Source organism: Chroicocephalus ridibundus, chromosome 24 (genome assembly GCF_963924245.1).
Source record: "Chroicocephalus ridibundus chromosome 24, bChrRid1.1, whole genome shotgun sequence".
NCBI classification, from domain to species: Eukaryota; Metazoa; Chordata; class Aves; order Charadriiformes; family Laridae; genus Chroicocephalus; species Chroicocephalus ridibundus.
The window spans coordinates 2,905,989-2,926,297 of record NC_086307.1 but is presented as its reverse complement, the minus strand read 5'-3'; the positions used below and the strand labels follow the sequence as shown (position 1 = coordinate 2,926,297).

Here is a 20,309-nt window from a genome sequence, read left to right as displayed (position 1 = left end):
GAAAACCCCCCGAGACCTCGGCAGCGCCTGACGGGCCGCCCCCGGCGTTCAGCCACCGCTGAGGCGGCACCGCGCGCGCGCCGCGCCCTCAGGAGCCCGCGCGGCGCCTGCTCCGAGCTAACGGTCCGCCGGGGGGAGGGCGTGGCCTGGGGAAGCCACGCCCCCTCGCCCGGCCTGCGCGTGCGCCCTGCCCGCCGGGAGGGGAGGGGCGGGCCCGGCACCGCCCCGCTGTCGGCTGCGGTGGCCGCCTCAGCTGCGGCCGCCGGGAGGGAGGCGGCGGCGGAAGATGGCGGCGGCCGCGGCGGCGGCGCTGCGGGCCTGGTTCTGGAATGAGCGGTTCTGGCTGCCGCACAACGTGACGTGGGCGGACCTGGCCGGGGAGCCGGGCCCGCCGGGCAGCGGGCTGCAGTACCCGCGGGCGGGACACGTCCTCTCCGCCTTCCCGCTGGCGCTCGGCATCTTCGCCGTGCGGCTGCTCTTCGAGAGGTGAGCGCGGGGCCGCCTCCGCCGCCGGCCGCCCCCGGAACGGCGGGGCCCTCCGCCGGCTGAGGCGGCCCGGACACCGCCCGCTCCCGCCGTGGGGCCGAGCGTGCGGCGAGGCCGCCTGTGTCTCTTAGCAACGGGCCGGTCCGGGGGGAGCGGCGGGCGGTCGGCGCTGGGGCCGGGCTGGGGCGGGCAGGGCCCCGCTCGCCCCTCGGGCAGCGCCGAGGCCTTCCGCGGGGTCGGCTCCCCGCCCGCGGCCTCTCCCGCGGCTCTTCTTGCGTGGAGAGGGAATATTGGATGGTGTGAGCAGGGCTGGGGCAGTGACCGTCCCCTGTGCTCGGCACTGGGGAGGCCGCACCTCCAATACTGGGTTCAGTTTTGGGCCCCTCACCACAAGAAAGACATCGAGGGGCTGGAGCGGGTCCAGAGAAGGGCAGCAGAGCTGGCGAGGGGTCTGGAGCACAGGCCTTGTGAGGAGCGGCTGAGGGAGCTGGGGGTGTTCAGCCTGGAGAAGAGGAGGCTGAGGGGAGACTTTCTCGCTCTCTGCAACTCCCTGAAAGGAGGTTGCAGCCGGGGGGGGTCGGTCTCTTCTCCCAAGGAACAGGCCATGGGACAAGAGGAAACGGCCTCAAGTTGCGCCAGGGGAGGTTTAGGATGGGTATTATGAAAAATTTCTTCACCAAAAGGGTGATCAACTATTGGAGCAGGCTGCCCAGGGGAAGTGGTGGAGTCACCATCCCTGGAGATATTTAGAAGATCGTTAAGCATGGCGCTGAGGGATGCGGTTAAGTGGTGGTTTGGGTAGTGTTGGGTTGATGGTTGGACTCAATGATCTTAAAGGTCTCTTCCAACGTAGATGATTCTATGATTCTTCTGCGTAAGGTGGGAACCACGCTATGTCTGTTGCGATGTACAACAGCCTGTTTCCTGTCTCCCCTGGTGTTGGATCCCCAGAGGCTGGCGGTACCTTATGCTGAGGTAGCGCAAGAAAAAAGTCCGGGGAATTCACTTTTATTTCTCCTCCTGTCTGGGAGAACCTCAGCTGGGCAAGTGAGAGAGCGGGCTGCTGCCGCTGTTGGTTCGTGCGTGGTGCTGGTCTCTGCCTGTGTTGTACTACCCTTGCGAGTTCCTGGATGAGGAAATAGGGCTTGTTCGCACAGTCTAGTGTATTATTAAACGGTTTGTGGATCCCCTGCATCTTGGGCATGGCAGAGTGCATGCAGATCGTCAGATCAGCCCATAAACAGGTGTAATACAGTGTTTCTCATTTACTTGAGTATCCATAAACATATGATATTAACTCTTCCCTGGGGCAGAGGTTTATCCTTTCCGTGGTGTATATCTCTTACAGCCACACGGGAGGCAGGCTGTGTGGGTGACACAGATACTAATTAGTAAAGCGGCTTATTTAGGAAAACCGTTAGGTGAAGCAGACTGAGACACCTTGTATTCCTGTTCAAGTAGTTCATTAAGGATTGATTTAATCGTAAATTTCTACATTGAAGGGGCAGAAGCATTTCTAAGAATGAAAAGGGCTATAGGACTGAAGTGAGTAGGAATCGAGTTGGTTTTGTTTTGTAGATTTTCTGTAAGAAGTGTGAATTTTCTTGAGCTTTGAGAAACTAAGAGGGGACTGAGGTGAAATAAAAAGATGGGTGACCTGTGGAGAAAAATGAACGGGTCAGCAAAGTAGGAGAGAAATTTGAGAGGCTCTTTTTTTTCTCCCTTATCTTTCTGCCCTCCAAAAAAAAAATAATAAAAAAAAAGCTACAGAAAAGTACTGGCAGTTCAAACCAGTGCAGAGGACCCAGGAACACACGTGGCAGTGCCAAAATCTCATGTCAGCTTGGCGTGCTGCTGCTGGTCTTGGCCAAACAGTCATGCTCGCCAGCAGACAAGGAGAGGATGTTGTGAGACAGAATGAGATCCCTGAGAGGGATATTGTGGGAAGGTCTCCTCACTTTCCAGGCCTTGTTTAGTCCAGGTGGCTTAGTCTGGGGAAGATGTGCAGAAGATTCTCTTTTCTCTGGAGTATGAGATGTTAGGAGAGATCCGGTGCATCCTAGTGCACCCGATAACACAGGCCTCCTGGTAGAAATTACTTTGTCTTGATAATGTCTACCTGGTTTGTGAAATTTCTTTTGCGGTGTTAATTTAGGGAGGAGTCAAATGAAGTCTTCTGCCTAAACAGTAAAACTTAGAGACGGTGGCTCGGTTCCTGAGAGGGGTCTTCCTTTTTTCAGTGCTGTCTTTGCTCTGTTGTTCCTTAATGGTGGTATCCTAAAGTGAAAGCAGGTTGTGAGAGCAACATCCAGGGCAGTTTCTAGTATGTTTATTTTAAAAGACCATATTTTTTAAGGAAGTCTTTTCTCTTTCTTCCTGCCACTTTGAAGATGTCATAAAAGTTCAGATTTGTCTTAATAAAATCCCATTGTGCGTTTACCCTGATTCAGGCTTTGGGGATGATTGTGTCAAATATCTTCCTCGGCACACATTTGGCAGTTGGAGTTGATGACTCAGAACTTGAATTATATACTTGTGCAGCTCTTTTGTTTTAGCTTCTCTTCATTTCTTTCTTTTCTCTCTCTCCTTTAGCTGTAGATCTTCAGTGTGAGGAAGTGCTTTCATGACACTGACACTTGTAACGCTGACATGTATTTCTGTTAGTGCGCCTATGAATTAACCTTTGCATCGCAGTGTTGGTAAAATATCCATTTGTCTGTGGGAAGAGTATGAGTATAGGGATGGGGCAAGGCTCGTAGAGGCAGGTAAAGTCCTGACTCGGTAAGGGGGTGGATTTTTTGCGCAGGCAAGATGAAGGAGTTCAGCCCACGAGTTTGTTTTTTATTTTCTTGGTTATACTTTCTGTTATTTCTCCTTATGCATCTTATCCAACTGCAGGCACAAAAAAAATTCCCAGGTGTCGGTGAAAACCTAGAGCCTGTTATTCATATGGTGTGTTTATAATCACACTGGAGTGCCCGTCAGTAACAGATGGGCTTGTTACTCTACAGGTCTGAGGAAGGATCTGCAGCTTGTGCTCAAGCTGGGGGGGAGAAAAAAGTGATTTTAGTTGTTACTTCAACAGGTCTGCCTGTAAAATTAGGGACAGTTGTGGAATAAGGTGGTTTAATCTTAACACAGTGAAATTGAGAGTTTATGGAAAGACAAACTCTTACTTTGAGTGCATACTTTATAAATTCTACTATTTTGCAGATTGTTCTTCCTTTTCAAAGCTGTAATAGGGAGTCACCAGACAAACTTGAGTGTTCCATAAAGAAGGATTCAGCCTTTGGGTTTGTGAAGTACAACATGGCTGAGAAATATTTGTTATGAGTCTGTGTGCTTGAAAATTGGTGTTGGTTTCAAAATCAGCCTACCTTGATTACTGGCGTGGAAAAGGTAGCTTGATAGGTATGACTTAAGCCATTGAGCAGATACCTGTTTAGAAAAGTGTAATATAAGTATTTAAGTGACGATAACTCCTTGCTGGGAAGGTGTGGCAGTAAGTTGACCTTGGGAATAGTTGCTGCAGTTAAGATGTCTCTGGAATCATAAAATAATTTAGATTAAAAGGGATCTCTGGAGGTCACCTTGTCCGGTCCTTTCCTCAAAGCAAGGCCAAAGTGTTAGTCAAGTCGGGTTGCTTGTGGTCTTGTGCTGTTCAGTTTTGAATATCCCCAAGAATGGAAATCCTACTATATAAGCCACCTTCCTTTTTTTTTTTTGGGGTGTGCTTAACTGCTATTGCTGTGCAGATTTTTTTCTCTGCGTGATTCAGTGCAAAACTTGCACATCTGAAAACCTGTTCCAGGGCCAAAAATATAAAATGCCACAGAGGTTTTTAAGTGTGAGGTTTCCTTAATGGACACCCAAAGGAAACAGCATGTCATCTTGATGTTTGTCTGACTGACAGCAGGATGGATCGTTCACTTCATATTCCACCTGCAAGGTAGTAACTGGTCAAAGCAATTGGCCTGTGGCCGCTCAGTGGACTCGTGAGCCTGAGCCAGCAGTGCCCAGGCTTGGCTATAAACCCCTCGCGTGGCTGGCCACGCCACCCTGCAGCAGGACGGTTGTCATCTGCAGTTCCACTGCATGAAGCTGTTACTCGCGGAGTTAGAGAAGCTACGTTACGGCGTTGGGTTAGACTTCCTTAAAAGCAATGAAAGCCATTACTGCCATCCTTTTTCCTTCCTGTTTCTGTGGCTGGGACTTACCTCCGCTGCCTCCATTGCTGGGACTTGGCTGTTTGCTGGTGTTGGTGTCTGGCTGCCCCTGTGCTCCTAGAAATGTTTGCAGGTTTTTTTTGGTTTGCTCTTTGGTCACCTGCATGCTTGACTGAGTAACTGGAGTCCTGTGCTGTATCTGTAGCCTGTGCCTTACTCTTGATTTTTGTCCCAAAGTGGATTATTTCTGCATTTTTTTTTTGGAGGAGATGATGTTTCTTCTTTCCTTGATGCTTCAGGTTGTGAATTCTAGAATAATGCCAAATCTGTATATGGATCACTGTGAGCTTACTTAACCATTCCATCTCTTCATTTGTTCTTAAAACAAAAGATGACTCTCCTGAATAATAAATTAATTGAATGTGCAGATTTTTGGATTTTTCAGGTTTCCTCTCTTATGTGAGGAAACTGACCCAACCTGAGTATCTTCAGGCCAGGATTATTATTTTTTTTTAGAGAGCTGTAAGCACTGTGTCCCAGAAAATGAAATAAAAATACTTGGCATCCTGTAGTTGCACATGTGAACTTCTTTGTTGTTGTGGTATATCCTGTAGGAAAGAAGAGTACGAAGATGTACGCTTCGCTTTTATGGGGGTCTAGCCAAATGTTTCGTAACATCAGAGCATGATTTCTGGCTGGTGGTCTAGATCATAGAGGAAGCAGCGAGGCTTTTGAGCCAAGCTAAAAGGAAATCACCCTTTCCTTTTTTCTTTTCTTTTTTTTTTTTTTTTTTTTTTAAAGCTATGACTGTTGAACAGGACGTATGAAGAAATGGGGCAGGACAGTGAAACCTGGGGCCACGGCGTCTATTAGTTGTTTAGTATTTTCTGAGAGCGGGGGAGTTCCTTTAGGATTAGTCATGAGCTGATCTGTAATTTCTCAAGGGGAAAACCCCACAACCTGTGTCTCTTCTTAATCGCAGTCGTAGCTGTTTGTTACTGAAGTACTAACAGTGGGCTCCCAAGAATGATTGCGGATGGAACGCTTATAGTCGTGACTCTCCTGAATTTTGATCTCTCCTTTTAAACACAAGGAGAAATGGTAACAAATGGAGCGGTCGGAGAAAGCAGCGTTTTCTGCTTGATGGCACTCTGAGTCTGCTAAATGGAAGACATATGTGTAATTTGTTGTCTTCAATTCCGTTGTTTCTGAAACAATATCTTTCGAAGCAAAATGGACTTAATGACGCAAATCTTGGGTCCTTTTCAAAATCAGTTTTGAGAAACAGGTTCTTTGCTCTGTCTCTCTCAAAATAATTGATTAATAAAAATTGCTCCTTGAAACCCACCTCTTACCCACCAACAGGAGAGAAAACAGTTCACATGTTTGGGTAACGCATGCGTTTCCCTCAGATTCCTCTGCCCGTTTTGACACAAAGGTACAGCAAAACCTAATAATTTTTGAATATCTGTACCTTCATTTTAGTTGCAAAACCAGGCTTGTTTTCAGAGTGTTTGTGCTGTAAAATTCAGTGTTAGATCAGCTTTTGGAATGAGCGAGATACTGAGATCTTGGGTCTTTCTGACTGAGTGAGTCCTTGCGTCTTCCTCACTCTCCCGAAGGAAACAGCCCACTTTATTTTTCCCAAAGAAAAAAAAAAAGCAACAAAAAATACCCCAGAACCCCACACCTCAAAAAAATGTGTGTGTTTTAGGAACTGTGTCACTTGAACTTCCCTTTTTTTCTGAGCTTTGTGACACCAAGGCGCATTCTGGAAATCTGGCATTTTGTTTATAGGGCTACAAGGGCTCTGGCCATTTCTGTTTGCAGAGGACTCCTATCCGTGATCTATTATTTTATTTCTGAGTAATGAGAATCACATGTTCTGATCCTTACGAGCCAAGGACGTTAAGATTTAATCTTTCATTTTAGATGTGTGTGCTCTCTGCAGTTATCATTTGGACTAATAAAAGATACTACTTCACCTGTGAAGTTTTGTTAAGCAAAATGAATGGAGATCTTCAAAAGCTTTTCGGATAGGTTTTGCGGTTGGTGATGAGTCAGGGTCCTTGTGATTTAGGCAGAGGAGGCAAATAGGTATCTTGTTTTAATCTAGCCCTTTCTTTGGAACTCTTTCAGGTTTATTGCCAAGCCATGTGCCATAAACCTTGGCATTCAAGACAGTGGACCTCACAGAGCCCAGCCCAATGCAATTTTAGAGAAAGTGTTTACATCCATCACGAAGGTGAGTCACGCTTCAAATTCTGCTAGAAATGGAGGGCTATAAGTAGGGGCAGGGGCGGGAGGGCTTTTTGCTTCCACTGTCGTCCTTTGAGAAATGCATTTCACGCTGTGCATGCACAGTGAGTGTGCTCTTTCTTATTTTACTTTGCCTCTGGCATGTCCTTCTTGTAGCAAGGTAAATTCTCTTTATGGCTGACCTGTGCTTTTGTGCACAGAAGAGTCTGTCTTTGAATAAAAATGTTTGCTTTAGAAAGGTATGAAGCTTCTTCCTTTAGTTCCCTGCCTTTGTCCAAATTGTAACTCCCGTAACAGGTGGTAATTCTCGGTCTAACTAGAATTTTCCCATTATTTTTCACTTTCTGATGAAAAAGTGCTACTCTTTTCTTTGAGATCTGTTCCTTTGCTGGTTTTATTGGCCAGTTGCTTGAATGCCTTCCTCTTATTTTTGCCATCTACTGTGGAACTGGACAACAGCTGTCACAGTGGAAGTCAGTTATTTGAGGAACGCATTCAATCAATGGAAGTGTGCCCTGATAAAGGGTAAGGCGTTTAATGTTAACAGCAGGTGTTTCTTTTGATTGTTTCATGGCCTTTCTTTCACGTAAGCTGAGAGTGCCCCTTCACTTCAGTATTACAAAATTCACGCTCTCTGTCCTCTATTGAATGTTGACAGTGAAATCCACGCAGACAGAATGATAACTTTTCATTAAAGATAATGGAATGGAAGAGTTTATGTTCTGATTTGGTGATGAAGAACTTCGTTCTGAGTGGAGCAGACAAAACGCTCAGTGAATGAAGGGAAATTCCATAAAAACCTTACTAAAACTCATCTCATGGGAACATTGAAGTTTTGAGGCATTTGGAATGACGTGTGAACTGAAAAGTCCCCATGATTTGATGCCATTTGTGGGGAGGACTTTTATGTAGGGAATGTCCTTGAAATTAATGCTTGGGAAAGCCATGAGGACGCATGCTGTGCAAAATTTATCTAGATTATGAAAACAGAGCTGCTGTTAACTGTACTGGCATGCTTGTGTCTGCTGTTGGGTTTGGAGAATTGGAATGTAGGGTGGCACTGATGCTGGGGAGAGATTTCATTGCTGTTCTGAAATGGGAGCTCTGTAAATTCTCCTTTGAGGCAGGTTCACTTCCAACGCAGAAGTGTCAGGTAGCCTGAACCATTAAAGCCTAGTAAAGCGCAGAGAGATCTGGCGGTGATGGAATTACAGGAAAGTCACGGTCTCAATACTGAAAATCAAATGACAGATGGCTTTGCTTTTCAGTTGAACAGTCTGGTGACTCTATTAAATCAGCTTTCTCCATAGGTTTTTGGGTTTGTATGTAACTCAAGTAGTAAAATGTGTTTGTCATCTTTCAGTTGTAAGAGCTCCCTGGCAGAGCTTGTTAAAAGGACACTGGTCTGAAACTAACGTGGCTTATCTCACCCCTGGGCCATTTTAGAGGTAGTTATCAGGTTTTGTTCGCTTTGTCTCTTATAAATCCATTTATGTCATTATTCAAACAAATAAACTGCCAGTAGAGTTTCCAGTCGGAGGACAGTGATATATTCTTTATCATACAATTATTTCTGGTTTTAAATTTAATTTTATTTTTAAACTTTGATAATGGAAATAACGCCATCTCTACAAAGCCCCTTCGGAATATACAAATATCTAGCGTTAAACCAACTCTTACTTTAAAGTTCCCCCAACTTGCAGTGAGTAGCAACCCTTAAGCGTATTCGGCTTTGATCTTCCTGAGTTCTGGACTGTTTGAATTGATGTGCAAGTTTTAACAGGTAGGACAGGTCGTTTTAAAAGCTCCTCCCCTCAGATTAAGAAACAGAACAATTGCATTCTTTGTCATAACGTACTGTCAAATGATGAAATAGATGAGGAAACGTTAAACCAAAAGCATTCTGAATAATTAAGTAATTAGTGGCTTATGAAGGTTAAACTTGAATGAACATTTGTGGCAATGGGTTCCTGCTTCTAGTCTATACGTAGTGCCTTCCTAGTGCGTGAGTTTTGTTATCTGTGCATCGTTTCTATCATGGTACAGAGGGAATCTCAGACTGAAAGTGGGTTGAGAAGTAGGAGAAATGACACTTGTTTCATTTTCCTTCAGTCTCCAGATGGAAAAAGGTTAGAAGGCTTGTCAAAGCAGCTAGACTGGGATGTGCGAAAGATCCAGCGCTGGTTTCGTCATCGGAGGAACCAGGACAAACCCACCACCCTCACTAAATTTTGTGAGAGCATGTATGTTTGTGCAGAGGCCAAGATGTGGCTTCATCTTAAAGCTCCACCTGTATGTTCTCTTTTCTAACTGAAACTGTGTTCAGCTGCTAATTTAAACTAGTGTCTTGGGGTTGGCTGGTGGAAGATCAATTCTTATATAAGCAAATGAAAGAAGTTAGGAGGGCTTTTTAGAATTCAGTATTCTAAAATAATTTGTATATGTGCATGAGAGACCAGAACACATGTACAGGAGTTATTCCTGGGACCATGAGCAGCTTTAGATAGTTGACCAGGTCCTTAACGCAGATGTGGCACTTCAGTGTGCATGTGTGTGCATGTGTGCATATGCATGTGCACAACCTGAGGAATTCTACTGAAGCCAAGGCTGCTGTCTGCACAGCTGTGTTGTAGACCAGCTGTTCCCAGACAGACTGACCTTATGGCTTACACAATGATGTATATACCCTTCCACAGATGCTTCTTGGATTCCTGTTCTTTTCATTTCAGTTCATTCTTTTGTTCTTTGTTTCTTTCTGAATGCTTGCAGTTACCTCTGTTAGTGTAGTAGCATCTGAATATTTTTTTCCTGACTTGTTATTTCTTCTGTGCTGGTTTCTTTCCTTTCCAGTAACTTTCTTCATATTAATTCTTCCCCCCAGTATGGTTTTGTCTACTTAAAGCCACAAGGTAAGAGGGACAAATATATGTATTAGGATACCTTCTGGATAACAATGACTTATCTTGTTGTTATCTTGTTATTGTATATTAAAGCATATGAATGATGCATGTTCACTCTGAACTTTATTTCAAACTCATGTGTGGCGTGAAAACTCTTAAACAGGTTTATCCTTATGTGATGTTTACAAATGAAGGGTTACCATTTGGCGGGTGAAAGCTTTTCAGGTGTCAGAATTGGGTTTTTTCACAATTTTTCTGGTTTTTATTACAAATGTTAACCGGAAGCTATTTCTATTTCATAAGTTCAATTTTTGCTTCTTTTTCCAGGTGGAGATTTACATTTTATTTAAGTATATTTTTTTATGGAATCAGGTTTCTCTGGACGGTGAGTTGGTCTGTCATCCCCTCCTTGTTGTTCTGTGTGGCGTGCAGCAGGGTTATCCTGCTGAAATACAGGGGTTTGGCTGCCGGTGTCATTTCTTGAGTGCTTGCACCTAGCTTAAAACAAGGGGAGGGAGTGCTGATAGTGGTCTTTATGTTCCCTTATTTGAGATCCCGGGGGTTCCGTTTAAGGACCTTCTTTACACTGGAAATATGAGAAACTTATTTGTCCTGTTACCCCAGAATGGGACAGAACTATGATTTTTTTGCTATAGGGAGCTGCTTTTTTTCTCTTCCCCATCTTGAAGGGCTGCAGCGTCATGTCTTTGGGTCTTTATTATTACTAGAGGTGTGTGATTATTCTTTGAATTTCCGTTGCAGTATTACTTGCCTTTGACTGCCAAAAGACTATTTTAAATCACTAGAATGTTCTACCATAAATTTAGCTTGAATGATAGAATCAAGATAAAATTTCAGTGAAACAATACTGTAGTGGTCAACTGCCTTAGGTGCTAGGGAATTAAAACCACAGTAGAATAATAACTCATCTTTTTGCCTTTAGGCACCCTGGTTTTGGGACACACGACAGTGCTGGTACAACTACCCTTTTCAGGTAGGAGATGAACACTTAACTAGGTTCCAACTTTTTGCACAATTTCAGGTTTTATTTTTTGTTAGTGATAGCAGATTGAAACTCAATAGACTTGAGTGCTTCTCATTATTCTGCGGGGCTGGTAAGCTTTCTAGTGGGTGAGCGGCCAGCCCTTTGGGAAGGCATTTCCCCAAATGCCAAAGATGGCATTTACTCTTTTATGTCTTCAGATCCTGGTTAGGTTTGTCAACAGCAGTGTTTCCTGAGATAGAACTGACTCTGTTCATATCCATTTTATGTGCACTTGCTGCTGAGATTATTAAAAGTGAAAAATAGAATTATGCATAAAATGATGCTGGTGACTTACTTAGACTGTTGTTTTCATTACGGAGCGAGTACGATTTATATAGAGACCAACCGGTCTGTTTCAGTGCCCGGTTTTCCTAACCCAAGAAGCTGTAGTATGAGTTGTAAATATTAACAAGGGGCTATTACTCCTTTTGAATAAAGCTCAAACACACAAGTATGTTTGTGTGACTAAGCCTAGAGTAAGATGTCTGTTGCTTAAGCTTGTTTTTACTAAACCTTAAATCTGGATCTTTTAACTTATGCCTCAGCATTCTGGAAGAACAGGGTGGGATAGGAAGGAAGGAAAAGTCATTTTTGATGAAAATTTTAAAGTACTTTGTCTTCTAACTGTGCTATCTTTGTTTGTTTTCCAGCCTCTAACATCCAGGCTTTATTATTACTATATCTTGGAGCTGGCCTTCTATTGGTCTCTCATGTTTTCTCAGTTTACAGACATTAAACGGAAGGTGAGATTAACCAGAATTGCATTAACCGCTTTGCTAAATAGATAGGACTAATAAAATTGCCAGTGTGCCTGGTTGGTAAAGCTAAAGCGTAGTAATAACTGTATTTTCTTCCTCATTCACATCTCTGTGTAGCCTTCCTCCTCCTGTAATCACTACCCAGTCCTGGGGAGAAGCAAGCCTGATACACAGCCTGGTATATCCTTGAGAGTCCCTTTCACCTTCCAGGGGAAGGAACGGAATCACTCAGTACCTCCCAATAAAAATTTATCAAATCATTGCCTAAAAATAGATTTAATTAGAAGGCTTGCAAGAAAACCCAGAAATGAGGTGCTCAATGCAGTACCTTGCTGAGCTGGGTGAGAAAATGGCAAACACTAAAGCAATAATAAATGGGTTTTTTTGAAGCTAATTTTTCATCTGTGTGTGTAGCAGAATGATGACTGGTTGCGATTGCTGGAATCCAATTCCATTGTGCTACGTTCTAGGATTTGGCTTATTATTGCTGTTGGAAAACAGTCCATAGTAAATCATGGTTTATTGCTTCTGTTATATGAACTGCAAAGTAGGAAATTATCCCAATTCTTGCACTGGCTCTTCAAAAAGAAAAGTTTGCCTGGGATTTTTTTCTGTACTGAAATATCGGCAGATGAGGCATCACAGAATATCTTGGAGCTGCAGAAAGGGGGAGATGAACAGCATCTATGATACTGTTTATAATGTTTAATTTTGTACTCTGACTTTAGCAAAGTGGATTACGTTCCCCACTGCAAGCACGGTAAGGTGCATTGACATGGAAGGGTTGGACCCAGGGGGCCAAACTGGAAACCAGCCCCAAATGTATGTGCGTTGTAAACAATTTTTTTTAATGAAGTGGCCTAGTTCTTGCAGGTAGGTTATCTTGTGTTCGATGCCTGCTATGCTCTGGCAGGCTTTTGCACACTGACAACAGTAACAGCAGCGTACTTAAAATCTGTGCCAAGAGCTGAAAGGACTAGCAATATGACTGTAAAACCAAAAGGAGCCAAAAATAAGGGCCATATGTTGTCCTGTCAGTCTTTTCCGTGGGGTCTGCAGGCATGCTTATCTTCCCCTTGCATGTTGTGTGCCAAAGAGAGTGTGCTGTCCCTGTGTATGCAGAGTTCGGACTTCACAGGAGCACAAATGCTGGGAGAGACCTTTCTGGAACCTTTAGTGATGGTGGCTGATGTTGTGTGATGAGCTGTGCTTACGTAAAGTGGAGTCAGAGCCTGAACTGAAGTAATCCTGTGACCCCAGTTCGTCAGTTTTGTGTCTCTGTTCCAAACCTTTGCATTTGTTTGACAGCCAAAGAGTCTTCATTCATTTTTTTTTTTCCTCTCTGTTTCCAGGACTTCCTGATTATGTTCGTCCATCATTTGGCTACAATTGGACTCATTACATTCTCTTACATGAATAATATGGTGCGGGTTGGAACTCTGGTGCTGTGCCTCCATGACGCATCAGATTTCCTTTTAGAGGTGAGTTTCCTTTCAAATTTTTGCGTACCTAATGCTCATGTGGTCTCAGGAGAGCAAGTTGACTTTCCCGTTCTCGATAAACTGCATTAAATATGCCATAAAACTTGTGCTGCTGGTCCTGCCTTGTCAGCTTTTCCTCATAACTGCCTTAGTGCTGAGAATAATCCCTAAATGTTCCAAACTCCTTACAAATGTGATGGCTTGAGGGTTTTTGAAGCTCTACAGCCCAGTAATTACATGAGTGCACAAAGGAAATAATATTCTCACGTTTCTTGTCTCTTTTAGGCTGCAAAGCTAGCCAACTATGCCAAGTACCAACGTCTGTGTGATGCTTTCTTCATGCTTTTTGGTGTCGTATTCATTGTTACGCGGTTGGGCATTTATCCTTTCTGGTAAGCACCTTGAGCTGTAAGGTCTTGTTTGTTCTTCCAATCCCTTAAGCAAAGCCTTTGTATTTGGACTTCTTGCAAGCATTCCAGCCTGTTCCTCAAGGCAGCCTGAAGTTGCAGACAACCCAAGTACAGTTTGGAGCAGTAAGTTCAACGAGGCACGTGAAGAAACCTCTCAACAGTCAGCTGAGGGAGTGTGAAAAGTGACTAGAATCCTAATGCACAGCTGGCCCCTCTCTTCCTACCGCGAAGTGATGACAGTGCTTATTAGCTGGAGCCAAGTCAGCCGGTATCTGTTCTGAAAGGCTCGAAGGGTTGTTTGCTTCTCTTAAGAAGTTCTGGAAATGGTTGCAAATGAGGCATGGTCTCTTGAGGTAAATTTGATTTTTAAGCATCTGGCTTAGTCATCGTCATTGCAGTTTCTGATTCTTATGACACTTGTGTCCTGTCCTTGTGTCGTGACTATTGAGAGCCTGAACTAGGTCTTGGGTTTCTTGGGAGGTAAAGCCCTGGCTGAATGGCTTATAGCTAATCATCCTCTAATGAGATTCCCTCTCACCTCCATAGGTCAGACTTGGTGAGGTTCTTCTGTTGATGAGCTGTTATCCGCTTCTTTCTGTCGAGTGTGGTGAAAATTTGGCTAGACCTGATTATTACTCAGTTTATTTCAGTTTTACTGCATATATTTATTCCCTAGGCAATGGACAGCTTGTGTTCCCGTTCTTTTTAGGTGCCTTGGCAGTAGGTAGAAACAATACTTTGGAATCAGGGTTGCAATTAAAGCTCTTGCTTCATTTCCAGTAAATGCATCGAATGAGTCTGCATCAGGAAAGAGCTTTAATTCTTATGTCTTCATAGGCTCCTTCCAGTGACAGATGAGATGGTTGTCGTTGCTTTTATTGCTGTTGTCTGTCATGAGGTGATGCTCTTGCATCATGCTATTGCTCAGCAGTCCTGTAAATCTTTAATGTATTTTCCACTGGCTGTAATGTAATTCCTCAACTTTGTAGTGAAATCTGGCAAGCCTGCAGTGGTATTGCAGACCCTGTGCTGTTTCACTTCATGTGTATTCCCTTCCCTAAGTAGTAGGATAAAACATCGACGGATCTCTGGAATTGTATTGAATTCATCCCTAAACTGGCTATGAGCTGGATGTTTCTGTAGCTGCATTTCGGCAGACTTGGGTTCTTCTCTGAAAGGCTTGTTTTTCTTTTCTTGTGAAATGTTAAAAGCTATGTGAAATTAATGACGTCTTTAAAGGTCTCTCCATACCTCTCTACTTCGTAAAATCTAAAGTGTTTATTAAATTACTTAAGTACTGGCAATAACTCCCAGCGACAAGAACAGCAAAACAGTAATGAAAGCAAGCACAAAGCTTTGTCCATAAAGCAGTTTCTAGTCCTCCAGCTTGGCAGGAGGAATCTATAAAAATCTGCGGGAAGAGAACAGCGCGCAGGGAGGGAGGCCTACTGGGAACAAAATTCCTTCCTGATATTTAAATATGGGTGAAGACTGCCCAAGTATGAATGTGTTAACTGTTGTTTTGATGACCACTGCAGCTTGACATCACTTCCTGTAAAGTTATTACAAATGGTTGTGCTTTTGAGAAGGAAATTGGCAGCAGATCTGTATGTGTAACCGAATTGCAGAACATTCACGTCTTCTCCTGTTTGTTGCTCAGTTCAAATGTTTCTAATTAGCTTAGTCTGTCTCCTGACTCTGGCAAGAGACTGGCTGCATCGCTGCTCTGACAGGAGCAAAGCAACAGATGCTTAAATGAGATACAAACTGTCGTGCATCTGGCCGGTCATCTTAATTTAGAGCTGGAAGCCGTGTTACCAGCACAACCGATCTGTAATGTGTTTCTGGATCTCTTCTAGGATTTTGAATACAACCCTGTTTGAAAGCTGGGAGTTGATTGGTCCTTACCCTTCATGGTGGCTCTTCAATGGGCTTTTGGTAACTTTGCAGATCTTGCATATCATCTGGTCTTATCTCATCGTTCGCACTGCCTACAAGGCCCTCGTGCGGGGAAAGGTAAGATTGTTGGTGACTGTTTTGGGTCCTCTTTCCTACAAGCCCTGTGAAGCAATCATGGGAAGCTGTGGCCTTCAGTGAGGGCTGGTGCTAGTTCTCGAGGGACTGGAGATCAGAGGAATGGAGCCCCTCTGCTGTGAGGACAGGCTGAGAGGGCTGGGGGCGTTCAGCCTGGAGAAGAGAAGGCTCCGGGGAGACCTTCCAGCCCCTTCCAGTGTCTGAAGGGGGCCCCCAAGAAAGCTGGAGAGGGACTTTTTACAAATGTAGTGATAGGACAAGGGGTAATGGCTTCAAACTACAAGAAGGGAAATTTAGATTAGATATCGGGAAGAAATTCTTGGCTGTGAGGGGGGTGAGCCCCTGGCCCAGGTTGCCCAGAGAAGCTGTGGCTGCCCCATCCCTGGAGGGGTTCAAGGCCAGGTTGGACGGGGCTTGGAGCAACCTGGGCTGGTGGGAGGTGTCCCTGCCCAGGGCAGGGGGTGGCACTGGCTGGGCTTTAAGGTCCCTTCCAACCCAAACCATTCTATGACTTGCATCAGGAGTGTTTTGTAGAACAGTAGGGGTTTTTTTTGTGGTTTTTTTTTTTTTTTTACCTTGGTTGCTCTGCAGACTCGAGTTGCCAGGTGTATACAAAGACAGAGATGCTTTCTCTCTGTTCTGGCCGTGCAGGTAAATAACACCATTTTCCGGTACGATCAGATGTTGTAATACTAGTGATGATGACAGACTTGTTATGTATTTTGTTTGGAGTTAAGGTGGTAGTAGGCTCTTCTTTGAACAATCATCTAGGGCGTTTTCCAGCTTTCCACCTTCGGCTGGTTCTTGGGGTGTGATGAGGATTGTGCATCCTCCACTCAATAGCACTAACACAGGCTTCTGGCTGTCAGTGGAGGCCAGGCATCGGGCTGCGGCATGCGGAGGAGAAATGGTTATCAGAAATGCAATGTTTACTGGTTGTCACGGGGCTATTGGGGTACAGTCTAGCTTCAGTCCTGAGTATTCTAATTTTAATTCATGTCGGGAGTCTTAGGGAGAGGGAGGGTGAAACTGCAGCAGCTGGTTAGCACCAAATGTTGCCTTGAGAGTGAACAATGCTGACTTTCGGCTGTGACCTCAGTTGCCAAGCAAAAAAGGTATAGTTCACGTGAAGGAGCATGAGACAGGGCAAGCCAATCTGGGAACTAATTTGACACCCAGCCAGCCCATCAAGAGAAGCCACTTCCTTCGCAACTAGCAGAGAGCAACAGCTGATTTAATAGCACAAATGCTTTTTTAATCAGATATTTGGTATTCTGACCTGACTTTCTCATGTGGCTCTACTTTATTTTGTGTTTGACTTCTTAGCTGCCCCTACACACGGAATGTAACCTTGAAAAATATTTATATCGTAGTTGTCTGTGGCAGCGATTGTCAGGGGAAAGCATGTTTCAGAGTATGCATGTGATCTTTTCACCTGTTCCCCACAGCTGCTACTGCAAATGTCTTATTTTCTGTCTGTGCAGCTGTTCCTGTATCCTGAGGTCTACCCATCTTTTTCCTTTCCTTGGTTCTTTCCTGTCCAGGTGACCTAGCCAGAGAAAGGACTCTAAGCTCTGTCTTCTTCATTCTTTTCTCCCTCCTTTTCTCTGTGCCAGATTGGAGCTGCACAGTTTCATCCTTTGCATGTAAGTGTGATCTGTGCTTCTATTTGTTCCCTGAAACACATCCGTGTCTGTTTAAAGGCTAAGAGAAAAGCCAAGCTATGGTCTTGGAGCTTTAGATGGCTGGTGCCTTCTCTTAAAACGTTTCTCTCCCTGGTTGACACAGTGCTGGTTCTGGCAGTATGCTAAAATGCAGGTTTTTCCAAAGCTCAAAGTAGTGTCCTGGGGTTTGTTCTTATCTGCTGTCAGCTGCCTGCATGACCTTCACCTTTCTGCTTTTATACGGCCACAGAGACTCTGCTATCCGTCCTTAGTGCTCATTAATACTTTGCTGAGTGGAAGAGGACAGGAGAAATGCAATGCTTTTTGTGTAAAGGAGTAGAACAGTCACTTGTCCCACAAATAATGGGAAAAATTTCAAGGGATTTCTGCTTCCTTCCAGTGACCCTTTGAACTTCCAACATAGCAGGAGAGTGGGAAAAGATACCAAAAGGTTCTGGCAATAGATGGAAGCCAGTACATCCAAGAGGCCTGTCAAAACCAATCCTGGAGATCATTAACTTTACTTGGCTTTTGGCCAGATCTTCCCTTGAGTTCAAAAACTTCCTGCTGGGTGCTGTTGGAAAGCCCTAACCCTGACTCAAAGCAAGCAGAGTGGAATGAAATCCTGAAATCCTTGGAGAAGTGCTAGCCGCAAAGTGCTTGCACATTAAGTAAATGAGGGCTATTAGTTGCAGAGCAGAAGTGTGGAAAGCCTGCCTTGGGGTGTGCCAACCATGGGCCGTGCCCACAGTCACTGCTCGGCACTGGTGAGGTTACGGCTCTGGCACCCGGCCACCAGCCAAGGTGCTTGTTTGCTGTGAGGGCCGGGCTCGGGAGCTCTTCCCTTCTCCTCCTGGAGCGGTTGGCTCTGCGGCGCTGGAGCACTGCCCTCCCGCGGCGCTCCAAGCAGCCGGCAGCAATGTGTGCCTAGATCCGCTCCCAAGGGTTCAAAATCCTGCGTACAAATCAAATTCAGCTGGATTTGCAGCCAGTCTTTTAACTATAGCCATAACTGTGTAAGGCAGATCTACGTCTCTGGGCTGAGATTCTCCTGTTCCAGAACGGGTGTTTGCTGGATTAGATAGCTGTCTTTGTTCTGCAGCCCACTGGCCAAACAGGCTTTTGTTCGTAAATGAGTTCTCGGGTATGAACCACGACCTGTGAAAATGGGAGGCGCTTTGCGCAGACAGTAATGTCATGAATACAGCTGGTTAATTTTTAAAATATCAAAGCTGCTCCCTGTAGGACAAAATGTTCTCTCTAAAACTGATATATACGTGCGTTCTGGTTATCATACCCACTGTTGATTATGGTGTGAAGAGGTTTGTGTTTTTTTATTCAAAACAAATTTGTTGCTTGCAAAAGCAGCCTGTAACCAATCTAGAACGTAGCTCTTGGAAGACAAGAACAACCAAAGATTTGTGGTGTCCTCTGATCTGGTGAGAGCAAAAAAAATACAGTGCTTTCACAGATGTACAGAGTATTTGGGAAATGGAACTCAAATTTCCAAATTGTCATTTTCAACCTGTTTCTTGCATTCTGTATGTGGTGACAGGTTCCTCCTTGTGAGTTTGAAGTGATTCAGGATCAAATGTAGAAAGAAACTGTAACTGACTGAAGCTGGTCAATCACATGGACACAACCTTCTAACTCCTGTTTTCTGTGAATTTTTCAACTTACCTTCTTCCCTTTCCACTACCATATCTCATTTGAAATGTTTAGGTATCAAAAGATGACCGCAGTGACGTAGAGAGCAGCTCTGAAGAGGAAGATGTGACTTCCAACAGCACAAAAGGAGTTTTCAGCACTTCAAGTAACGGTTCCAACCGCATTAATGGCCATGTGGCTAGTGGCCAGTGGACAGAAGAGGAGTAAGGCTGTGGGTTGGCCTTGAGCAAACACGAACTTATCTTTAAATATCTAGATGTGTTGAGCTCCACATTCCCAAGTGATCTTTAATCAAGATACCCCTTTCCCAGAAACCTCCAGCAAATCTGAAATGGGCACGATCCAGGCCAGTCAGAGCCTTTGCACAGCAGAAGGGATAAAGCCAATGACTAGGGCAAAAACAAAGCTGCAGATTTCACTTTAAGCCATTTTGTACTTAAATCTTAGTCCCATCGATATTTGCGGAGGTATCTTTGTTTGTGACAAACTGGTTTTTACTCAACTCAAGGTGGAACAAGTTTGGAGTAGGCTGGCTGCCGACCGCAGGAGGGTTACGGTGCCATTTCAGTGACGGTTCGCTCCAGTGCCGGTTCAGCAGATCTCCTCGATGCGCTCCAGAAGCCACTTAAGAGCATGGAGAACGCAGGGGCCTGCAGTTCCCCGTCCGCGCTACCCTGGCTGTAGCAGAGACTCTTTTGCCCAGCCCTGCCGTGCGTGCTCTGGACTACAGCTTTGAACTGGACTGTGCTACAACAGAAACGTCGCTCTACCTTGCCATCGGGGTGCTAAGGAGGTTATCGCTTCTATCTCTGCTGTCACGAGGGACCAGGCCAGCGTTTGCTGCCTATTTTGGTGCTGAAGCCCCTCTGAAGTCTCGACTACAGCCTTCTGAAATGGGGGAGGGGGGGTGGCTTATTGCCCCTGAGACAACTCTCACAATACAGGCCTTTTAATTTTATTTTTTTTTTTTTCTGTAGCGAGTTGTGGTTCTGAAGACTTTTCTAGACCTACTGGATACAGTTGGCTAAGCTAGGACTTGAGGGCAGACCAGTACTGGTGGGCTGTGTTTAACTTGCCACAAAATAGGATGTTTCAGCCCTGCTTGCCTGTCCTCCCAGGGAGAAGGGGATGGTGCTGCTCTGATTTTGCAGCTGTGTGGAGGAAGGGCAGGGCTGGAAAGGCAGCCACACCATAGGCTTTGCTTCTTTATTTTTACTCAATGGTACTTGGGGGCAATGGAAGGCCTGTGTGTCAATCATGAGCAGAATTTTGGAAACTTCTTGAGTTGTTACCATTTTATACCATTGTTTACTCTTATCTCCGATTAAAAAAATGCTTCAGAAACTTGGCTGATGTGTTTCATCCGTAGAAAATGAAATCAAGGAGCGCGTGGGCCCCTCTTCTGTTATTCTGGGCCTCTGAAAAGCACCTTTTTAAG

The 20,309-nt window shown here is 44.8% G+C and overlaps 1 protein-coding gene across 5 annotated transcripts; it reads left to right on the top strand.

Moving 5' to 3' along the window:
• Positions 1-212: 212 nt before the first annotated feature.
• CERS5 (ceramide synthase 5) lies at positions 213-20,215 on the top strand. 5 transcript variants are annotated; one of them, XR_010074034.1, is made up of 11 exons: positions 213-486; positions 6,792-6,897; positions 9,024-9,154; positions 10,139-10,196; positions 10,755-10,805; positions 11,507-11,599; positions 12,967-13,095; positions 13,381-13,487; positions 15,365-15,521; positions 17,084-17,185; positions 18,926-19,065. XR_010074034.1 is itself a non-coding variant. In XM_063359108.1 (11 exons), exons 1-11 carry the CDS (start codon positions 287-289, stop codon positions 19,076-19,078), a joined length of 1,215 nt encoding a protein of 404 aa, XP_063215178.1. In that variant the 5' UTR covers positions 213-286; the 3' UTR covers positions 19,079-20,215. The 5 variants fall into 5 exon arrangements, 3 of the variants coding, with proteins under 3 accessions (XP_063215178.1, XP_063215176.1, XP_063215177.1); XR_010074033.1 differs by having other exon boundaries at positions 17,024-17,185; XM_063359108.1 differs by having other exon boundaries at positions 17,156-17,185; positions 18,926-20,215.
• The last annotated feature ends 94 nt before the right edge of the window (positions 20,216-20,309 follow it).